This window comes from Nannospalax galili, unplaced genomic scaffold (genome assembly GCF_000622305.1).
Source record: "Nannospalax galili isolate Female #2095 unplaced genomic scaffold, S.galili_v1.0 scaffold137, whole genome shotgun sequence".
Taxonomy (NCBI): Eukaryota; Metazoa; Chordata; class Mammalia; order Rodentia; family Spalacidae; genus Nannospalax; species Nannospalax galili.
This window is the reverse complement of record NW_008340203.1, coordinates 370,878-381,318: the sequence shown is the minus strand read 5'-3', so window position 1 is coordinate 381,318 and position 10,441 is coordinate 370,878. Positions and strand designations below refer to the sequence as shown.

The 10,441-nt window shown below is 43.0% G+C and overlaps 1 protein-coding gene across 1 annotated transcript; it reads left to right on the top strand.

Moving 5' to 3' along the window:
* Nucleotides 1-1,191: 1,191 nt before the first annotated feature.
* On the top strand, nt 1,192-8,692 carry Krt20 (keratin 20). Its single transcript, XM_008835193.1, has 8 exons — nt 1,192-1,596; nt 3,780-3,862; nt 5,656-5,812; nt 6,148-6,309; nt 6,504-6,629; nt 7,538-7,758; nt 8,430-8,467; nt 8,595-8,692. The coding sequence occupies exons 1-8, from the start codon at nt 1,192-1,194 to the stop codon at nt 8,690-8,692; spliced, it is 1,290 nt and encodes a 429-aa protein (XP_008833415.1).
* The last annotated feature ends 1,749 nt before the right edge of the window (nt 8,693-10,441 follow it).

Below are 10,441 nucleotides of genomic sequence, written 5' to 3'. Positions count from 1 at the left end.
ACTGGAGTTAAGGACAGTTGTTAGCTTCCATGTGGGTACTGGGAATCAAACCTGGGTCCTTTGCAAGAGTAGCCAGTGATTACACTGAACTGCTGAGCCATCTCTCTACTCCCCTGAGCTAGGTCTTGAAGATAGTAGCTTGTTAAGCAGGAGAGTAGGAGTGATTTTCCTCCCCTCAGCTACAAAGCCTGTTTAAGAATGTTAAAGAAGAGGATCCACACTGTCACTACCCTTAATGGCTTAGTAGTTCAGGCTCCTAATAAAAATTTAATGAAAAGACAATTTGATTACAGTCTCTAAGAGTAGTGTACTTTTCCCAGATTGGCCATTCGGGGACAAGAATGAATGTATATGAATTCTGCCAGAATCATCATTATCAGGAATGGCTCAGTCCCAAGATACCACTTCTCATGTAGTTTATCCCTTGCCCTGTGGAGGAAGCAGCTCTCAGATTTGTATGGTGGTGGTACCTGGGTTCTCTCTGACAGTGGGCAAAGAAAGCTCCTGGTATTTGCTATCTAGAAACCCCTAATCTGAATAAATAGACAGATATGGAGGGGTATACTGATGAGCTAACACTTTCTAGGTGCTTACACGTGCCAGACTGTATTCAGGATCTATGTAGGTTATTCCCTTTCATTGAAAATGCAGTGTGCTGTACAAAGTAAGCAAGGACTTTTCAAGATGTGGCAATTTCTGACAATCTGAAGAAAAGGAGCAATTATAGAAGCCTGCATCAAGACAAGTGACAAACCCCTGAAAACGCCTTCAAGAAGCCTCTAGTAGTAATTTCCGGAATGAAATTAAACATACTGCTGTGCAAATGGGAGGAGGAAGGTGGACGGTGTCATTCCTAGGGTGGCATGGCAGTAAAGGAGGAGCCTCTCATGAACTCTATAAAAGGTCAGCTCACAGTACCAGGAGACAGAAGACTGTGCCCCAACTCCCTCAAGCTGCAGGTGCTGCCTCCCAGAATCCCAGATGGAGTTCAGTCGCAGAAGCTTCCACAGAAGCCTGAGTTCCTCCTCACAAATGGGAGGAGGAAGGTGGACGGTGTCATTCCTAGGGTGGCATGGCAGTAGAGGAGGAGCCTTCTCATGAACTCTATAAAAGGTCAGCTCACAGTACCAGGAGACAGAAGCCTGTGCCCCAACTCCCTCAAGCTGCAGGTGCTGCCTCCTAGAATCCCAGATGGAGTTCAGTCGCAGAAGCTTTCACAGAAGCCTGAGTTCCTCCTCGCAGGGCCCAGCACTCAACATGAGTGGGTCCCTGTATAGGAAGAGGAGCGTGCAGCGCCTGGTGGCTGCACCCAGCGTCTACGGAGGGGCTGGAGGCCACGGCACCCGCATCTCCACCTCGCGAAACGTGGTGAGCAGCGATCTCTCCAGCGGAGGGGACCTGTTGGCTGGCAATGAGAAGATCGCCATGCAGAACCTAAATGACCGGCTGGCGAGCTACCTAGAAAAAGTGCGGTCCTTGGAGCAATCCAACCACCGACTTGAAGTCCAGATCAAACAGTGGTACGAAACCAATGCACCTAGCACCATCCGGGACTACAGTCCCTATTACGCACAAATCACAGAGCTGCAAAATCAGGTAAGGTATGAAGCCTGCGTTTCTACCTTACTGCTTAGATGCATGGTAGAGGGAATGTCAAGAGGGTTTATATGCTAGATGAGCCCAAACAGAGGTAAAGCAAATTAGGTTGAAATTTACAACTGAAAAAAAATGTACCTTATCATCTGGTGTTAATGCTGAGCATTTACCTATATAACAGGATGGCTTTAACTCACACTTCTGTCTAAAATTTTGATCTACACCTACTCCCTGTTAGCTTTTGACACTCTAGATGATTCAGGGGTCTTTCCCCTTTCATTTATATAAATGGTATAATACACGTATCAATATACTATGGACATAAATAATAAAGGGATTCAGAGTGGAGACAGAATCCAGATAGTAATGATACCTGTCTGTATTGATTGATAGATTGGATGCAGGATGGATGGATGGATGGATGGATGGATGGTGGATGGATGGATGGATGGAGTTTTGAGACAAGATCTCACTGTAGAGCCCAGGCTGACCTCAAACTCACCATCCTCCTGCCTGCACCTCCTTTAGTACTGGGATTATAGGAGTGTGCCACCATGCACAGCTCTGACACCTGGATTTTTTAACACCCTGCTTAATAATCTGCTCACCATCACCCAGCAGTGTAAAAGCCATTTCTACAGTAATAAAATGTTCTATTGCCCCTAATTCACATTTATTGCAATCGTATTACAATCTGCTCCTATGTCATCCAAGACAGGTGGGGCTCTCTATCGTACCTGCATGGAAAGGAGCAGAAGACTTTGCCCTTGGATGACAATGTCAAGCATGACACACAGCAATGCTTGGCTTTAATGCCCTTATCTAATCAAGAAATGTCCCTTTCAGTTTTGCTTGTATTTAAAGATTTATATCCCATTAGAACAAAGACCGCTGATTTACCAATAGGCCTCTTTTCATGAATTGTATTATAGACATCAATGCAGTTTGATTTAGACTTTACAGGAACCATCAGTTCATGAAGCATTAGTGTTTAAATTGCCCCTCTTATCAACAGGGCAGCCTTTTCAGGTCCTGGATAAAACACATTCAAAGCAAACCACTTGTTCTCCCAAACATGTCTCAGGGTTCGTGCTTCTGAATTGACTTGCAGGATCATTCCCAATACATAGACACAGCCATTTGTTCCCACCAGCTGGAAGTCTACCAAGGGACCTCTATCTCCAGGACATGTCACTTTAATGTCTTCTATAGGTAGACTTCTGAGGTATGTACATCTGAAAGAACTCACCAATTAAATAAATACTTATTAAGATCCAAGACTTGACTGGGGAGATGATTCAGTCAGTAAACAAAAACCTGAATTTGATCCTCAGAATTCATCATTTTAAAAAGCTGGAGCCAGGCATGGTGGTACCCGCCTTTAATCCCAGCACTCAGGAGGCAGAGGCAGGTGGGTCTCTAGTGAGATTGAGGCCAGTCTGGTCCATATAGTGAGTTCCAGGCCAGCTGGGGCTACAGGGAGACCCCGTGTCAAAAGGAAAAGAAGTTGGTGCATATTTATAGTCCCAGTGCTGGAGACATAGAGGAAGGGCCCGAAGGTTGTCCTCTGACCTCCATTTGCACATGCATATGCATGTGAAACACACACACACAAGATCCGGGACTCATCCATCCTGCTGTCTTAGTGTCTAATGTCCATCATACAGCAAGTGCTCAGCCACTTTATAGACATTAACTGGGGACTGAGCATCATGCACAGGGGAATATGGATGGTGAGTCAAGTGATTTAGGAAGACACAGACATAGACAAAAGGTATCCATCACATGGAAAGGTAAATGCAGGAAGACTGGGCAAGGCAGCACCTGCACAGGAAGATGATCTTCTCAGACCGAAGATGTCGTTGACGGAGGCCCCCTTGAGCAGGAGGAGCAGCAGCTCCCCAGGTGAGAAGGGCTAGCCACAATGCAGGAAGCAGAACACCATAGGTAAGGCAGTTCATGAGGCTTGATGATATGGATTGGAAACTGGACCTGACTAAGAGTTCCGTTTGTGTCTCTATTGTTTTAATGCCTGTGCCATTGTTCTTTTTACCTAGTCTCATGTGGAAATCCTTAAAATGAATATCACCCTTGATGTAATTATAGTCATGTCTGAGGCCAAATAAAATCATTTTAAACTCCTGGCCAGTCGAAAATGTCATGCTTTCTCTTCCGTTTTCCAGATTAAGGATGCTCGGATACAAAATGCCCGTTGCGTCCTGCAAATTGATAATGCTAAATTGGCTGCTGAGGACTTCAGATTGAAGTAAGATGCTTTAAAACAGTGGTAAAAATGTGGGGCAGTGTCATTTTGCTTTTGTTTTTTTGAGATAGGGTCTTGCTATGTAGCCCAAGCTGGTCTCAAATTCACTATCTTCCCACCTCAGCCTCTAAAGACCTGGAATGACAGATGTCTCCCATCTGTAATTCCACACAGTGCCCAACACTGTGATAGAATTTTCTGAAAAATAATTCCTTTCATTTATTTCCATATTTCCTTATTTCAATATTTCTTTCATTCATTGTGTGTGCATGCACACACATGTACGCATGCATGTGTGTGCCACAGCATACATGTGGGGGTCAGAGGACAGCTTGTGGGAGTCAGTTCTCTCTTTTTTACCATGTGAGTTCCAGGGATCAAACACATGCTCTCACACTCGGCAGCAAGTGCCTTTACCCACTCAGCCATTTCACTAACCTGAAAAACAATTCCTTTTAATAGTTTTTCATCACACTCAGATAGATACCTCTCTCCCACAGTCCTAAGATTCGTTTCTGAACATCTGAAGTAATTGCTTCTGTTCTTGTTGGTCAACTCTGGATATTAAAATATCCTGTTTTAGTAACACGGTGTCTGCCTTTTCATCCACTGAACCTAATTCTATCATTCAAAGTGATAACAAAGCAACTTAGAATTCCTTCTCTGCAAAAATGCCGTTCTGGGGTCTCCATTGGTGATGCTCCACAGACTCATTCCCCACTCCTGCAAGGACCATGCTCGAGTTCCGCTGGTGATTGCCACCTTCCAGTCTGCTAGTGCTTCTACAAATCATCCAGCTAACCCAGTTGATGATCAGTACACTTCAAGTTGTATTTGCAGTGAGTGCACACATGGCATCAGACTGATCCTCCAAACTCCTTCACAGCAGGGCTTCTCCATCCTGAATCTGCACAATGCATTATCATTAAAAGTGCTTCATGGTTTAGAAGGGTAGTGTTTGAATGCTAAAAGGGATTAAAAAGTAACAAATTAGAAAGCGAAGCTGAAGATTAAAGCAGGAAAACTTATTAATTCCCGTTTCACTAGGAGTCAGCATCTGAGTGTTCCACTGCATTACTGATTCTTTTTTAAATATGTCTTTTTAAAATGAGGGACTGTGGAGCTGGAGAGATGATGGCCCAGCAGAGTCCACTGGCTGCTCCTCCATGTTCAGTTCCCAGCACCCACATGGCAGCTAACAACTGTTCATAACTCCAGTTCCAGGGGATCTAATGCCCTGTTCTGACCTCTGTGGGCATTGCACAACGTGGGTGCACCACCCTACAGGCAGGCAATACACTCCACACACATAAAATAAAAATAAAATTTTTTAAAAATTTTTAATGAGGGAATATAAGGTTATAGAGGAAAATCTATGACCGAGATGACTCACATTGGACACATCTGTTTACAAGATGAAACATAATTTCATCTTGTAGAATTTACAGACTTTTAGGTTTGGTTGTTTCTGGTTTGGGGTGGTATTTGTTTTTGTTTGATGTTGTTGTTTGGATTGGTTTGTGTTTGACCTTTTAACTTTTATTTCATTGTTCTTAAGGGCTAGGGATCAAACCCAGGGCCTTGTGCTAAAATTCTACCACTTAGTTACAGTCATTGCTTTAAAGCTACCTCAGATGCTAGTGACAGTGCTTATATTACGGAGCAAATTATCTGGTTCCTAGGTTCTCATTCATATTATAAAGTATTGCAGTTGAGCTATCTCTTTCTACTAAATTCTTTCTCCTACAGTGGGTTCAGAAGGACTCTCTTATCTCTGAACACTAACTCATTCACAGGTTCGAGGCTGAGAGGGGGATGCGAGTAACCGTGGAGGCTGATCTCCAAGGCTTGAATAAGGTCTTTGGTGATCTGACCTTCCACAAGGCAGACCTGGAGATACAGATTGAAGAACTGAGCAAAGAACTGGCTGTCCTCAAAAAAGAACATCAGGAGGTAAGAAAACAACCAAGGAATGGTATGGGGAATGAGAAGATGGCTCCGGAGACAGGAACGAGGAGCTGGAGGGGGCACAGGAGGAAGCAGGGTTGGTGCGACGACAGGGATTAAGAAGTCAATCAGGACAGCAGCCCTGACTTCTTTCTGTGAGGTTGCTTGAAGTTAAATGACCTAAAGCAGTGCCGAGCCCACAGCAAGCCCCGCAGGTGTTATCCCCTTGCATTTTCATTCATCTACAATGAAAGAAGTTATAAGATTTCTTATGTCGTTTCCGCCCAGCCTTATCTGAGAATGTTTCAGACTAAACTCAAGCAGAATTCTCTTGTGCGTAGGAAGTTGAGGCCCTTCGCCGGCAGTTGGGCAACAACGTCAGCGTGGAGGTGGATGCCGCTCCAGGCCTGAACCTCGGAGAGATCATGAATGAGATGAGACAGAAATATGAAGTCTTGGCCCAGAAGAACCTTCAAGAGGCCAAAGACCACTTTGAGAGCCAGGTAAGGTGTAATTCGAAAGCACGAGCAATGACGCAGACACTGCTCCACAGAAAAGCTCATCTTTTCTTGCCGTCTTCCTTCCTCCTTTCTGTCTGCCTTCTCCTTTCTTTTCTCCCTTTTACGCCTTCCTTTCTTTCTTCCTCTCTCTTCTGTCTTCCCTTACTTGTTTTATTTTTCAATCTTTGGCATTTCAGACGGATATTCTGCAGCAGCAAGTCACACTGAACACCACAGAGTTGCAAGAAACAGAGGTTCAAGTCACAGAGCTGAGACGCACGTACCAAAAACTAGAGGCAGAGCTCCAGTCCGAGCTCGGCAAGGTGAGCCCGTCTGACTTCCGCTGCTCAATCTAGTCTGTGTTTGCTAAGGCCTGTGCTTGGGATTCTGGAGACACAGAGACCTGTAAGAAATGACGTCTCCCCTGCTGAACCAACAAAGAAACAGGTTGGGCAGCTAATAATAATTTGGAGAACAGAAAGACATCAAGTAAAGGGCAATGCAGTATATAATGCAAAGGAAAGAGTAGATCTGTGGGATTCCACAGGGGAGGCTGCAGTTGTACTAGATCTTAAACCTGAGATGAGATTTTAAGCTAGAGAGGTGTTGAGACATGGCAGGCCAAGCAAACCAGCCCATGATAAGTTATGCTGTGGAACCTTAAAACAACGCTCCTGGGGTAGCCCCATTACATTCCACTTCAGAAGTCAGGCTAAAGGAGCAGACCCAACTAGGACATATCAGTGTACTGCAGAAAGAAAGCAATAATGGTTGAGCTATGGAGCAGCTCTGAGAACTGATACTCAGAAAAGACATTTGTCAGTTTTACCTACATTTCTTCAGTCAAAGAGAGTTACGTGACTAAGCCCAGCCTCAACAGGTTGAGAGATCTAATCCTCCACTGACACCACAAATCAGTAGCCTAGCCTGCTGAAGGGATGGGAGGTATGACCTTCTCACTGTGTGGGGACATATTGATAAAGTAGCACAGTATACCATATTGAGGGAACAGTAGACACCACCACAGCCAACATAAAAAAGTTTAAGAGCTGGCAATCATAGTTGACTGGTTGATGTTGCCTAGGTGGGAAAAATGAGAGAGAGAGAGAAAGAGAGAGAGAGAGAGAGAGAGAGAGAGAATGGGTGGTTCTCAAAGACTGTAAAAATTCTTCCCAGAGGATATTCATCAAATCCTCAAATAGGGAACACTTCCCTTGTCTTGTGCTCTTAGAAAGAATCTATGGAGCTCGCCCTGGAGGACACCAAGGCTCGTTATGCTAACCAGTTAGCCACCATCCAGGGACTGCTGAGCTCTCTAGAGGCCCAGCTGATGCAGATCCGGAGTGACGCTGAGCACCAGAACCAGGAACACAATGCTCTTCTTGACATAAAGACCCGGCTTGAGCAGGAGATCGCTACTTACCGCCGCCTTCTGGAAGGAGAGGACGTGAAGTGAGGCTCTTAGCACCGGGCCACATGTGTCCATGCAATTCTGTTTCATAGCCCTGTCAGGGAAATCCCCGGCACAAAAGCAATTTTACACACACAACAACAGTACCAAAATAGAAATGAACCAATAAGCATGTACAACCAAAATATCAACAATTGAATGACCTTTGAATAGGAGGTTGTGTGGCAAGACTGAGTTAGAAAATCATTCTCCAAATGATACAGATGATGCTTGTGTTAATTATTATGGTGAATGTATAAGTGGATTTACAATGACTCTGAAAATTCTCACTGAGTGCTCATGAATTAGATCACAGGCTGCAGATGGGAACTAGTGAATCAACAGAATTGGAGCAGCCAAGGTCTTCAACTACAGCAGCCAAGAACATCAATAGGAGAGAGAACACAGGATTTAAACTTCCATTCTAATTTTATTCTCAATTATAGAATTTGCTGGTGTATGATGAATGGGTCAGTTTTGAAGCTATGTATTTCCCAGGTTAAAAAGTAGGACACTCGAGTTGCAAATAAGCATTGTCAAAGGGAAAGAAACAGGAAAATAACAGCTAAACACATATCAACTTAGACCTTGCTTTGAAACTCAAAAGGCAAGGAGGTGTGTCCTCCATTTTGAAATGGGCAATAATGCATCTTTCTGTATCTTTTTCTTTCAGAGCTGTGCAATATCAGCTAAACACTTTGGAAGAGAAAGGTAAGTGTTCTAAACTTTTGCATGTTTTCTATAATGCTGAAATCTTAAGAAGATTCCAGGTAACTGTCACTGAAGAAAAGCACAGTCATGTGCCTACATTAACCTCTGATGTCTAATATGAATACAGATATAAAGAAAACCAGGAAGATTAAGACAGTCGTGGAAGAAGTGGTGGATGGCAAGGTCGTGTCCTCTCAAGTCAAGGAAATAGAAGAGAATATCTAACCAGCTTCTGAAGGGGAGGCTGCCCAGGTTTTGAAAGAAAATGGCTACAAGAAAGTGGCCGTCAGAAAACACCATTCATACCAAGTAGTGACTACAAGGTGGGAAGGGGAGTCCATTTATCAGTCTCTGTGATTAAATATCAATGTTTTACTCTAAAGAGTTGTAAATTGCCTCAAGATTGAAATCCGATGAGTACTAGAATGTTTAAACCATCTTTATTGCCATCTTTATCATGAAGCACATTTACTATACGCTGTGGATCAGCTCATTTGTAATAAACCTGGTGAATAGAGGAATCCACACAAATGGCAAATAAATCGTTCTCTGTTTAGGTTTTGTTTTTCCTGTTTCTAAATTGCTAAATCTCCTTTGGGGAGCTGATGGAGTCTCCTTGGAGTCAATTTCCTGGTTAACCTCATTGGATTTTCGGCGTGGGTACAATTTTGTTACTTTTAAGCTATATTTGCCTTTGTTACCTTTAAGCTGTGTTTGCCTTTCCTGGGTTGTCTCTACTGCCTCTCATAACTCAACTCAGCTCCTTGAGTCACTGGAGACAAATTCCAATCAGAAATGCTCAGCAGAATAAGAGAGAGGCACATTGTCCTTGAAATGGAACGAGACGAAGAGCAAAATTAGTCTGAAGGTAAAGCGTGTCTCCCTTTGGTAATAAACTACTTAAATTGTTCTCTTCATTTATTTGAGGGATCTGGGCTATGAAATGTCTTTCACAGTTTTTAAGACTCATTTTAATGAGCTACAGTTCACACACGTGAAATCCGCCTTTGTGATGCGCACAGCCTAGCAGTCTCCAGCATGGTCGTGGCCTATACAACAATTACCACTCATTTTAGAGTATTTTCATCACCCCCACAGACAAGCCTCATACCCGTTAGCAGTCATTCCTATCCCCTATCCCACCACCTCCTGCCAACTGCTTGTCTGAGTCCCCTCTCTATGGACTGCCTACTCTAGATATTTCATATAAATAGAATTACTGTGTGCCACTTATGCACAAATGTTCACAGTGGCATTATGTGTAACAGCTCAAAAGAGGAAACAGCTCAAATGTTCATTTGCATTTAAGTGAGAGAAAACTGGTCACCAACTAATGGCTGGACAAGCAAAATGGTGGTATGTCTATATGATAAAATATTATTCAGTAATTAAAAGGAGTGATGTACTGATATATTCTTTAACTTAGTGAAATATCAAAATATCATATGAAATAAAGTCAGGGGCTGGAGAGATGGCTCAGCATTAAGAGCACTAGCCACTCTTGCAGAGGACCCAGGTTTGATTCCCAGCACCCACAAGGTAACTAACAACCATCCATAACTCCAGTTCCAGGGGATCTGATGCTCTTTGCTGACTTCCGTGGGCATTGCATGACATAGGTGCATTTACATACATGTAGGCAAAACACTTATATACATAAAATAAAAATAATAAATAAAATACATTTTTTAAAAAAGAAGTCATGTTTTATATCCATGCTCAGATGCCAAGGAGCTCAGAAAGTAACCGACTGTGACTAGTAATAAACAGATATATTGAGATTAGAAACGCATGTGCAAACATCTTAATGTCAATTGCATGAAAAATGAATTTTTCTGTATGAAACTTTGTCTTTTAATAATGAAATGGAGATCTTTTTTAAAGGTTAAAACCTCATTTAATTTTTTCTTAAAGGGTTTATACTGAGTACGATATTGTATAACTATAATAATTCAACTGTAAACCTAAAAATTT

Coding starts and splice junctions, on each gene's coding strand:
- Krt20 (XM_008835193.1), top strand. CDS start 1,192: ATGGAGTTCAGTCGCAGAAGCTTTCACAGAAGCCTGAGTTCCTCCTCG. Junction 1,597..3,779: donor TCACAGAGCTGCAAAATCAG/GTAAGGTATGAA, acceptor TCCGTTTTCCAG/ATTAAGGATGCTCGGATACA. Junction 7,759..8,429: donor CTGGAAGGAGAGGACGTGAA/GTGAGGCTCTTA, acceptor TTTTTCTTTCAG/AGCTGTGCAATATCAGCTAA.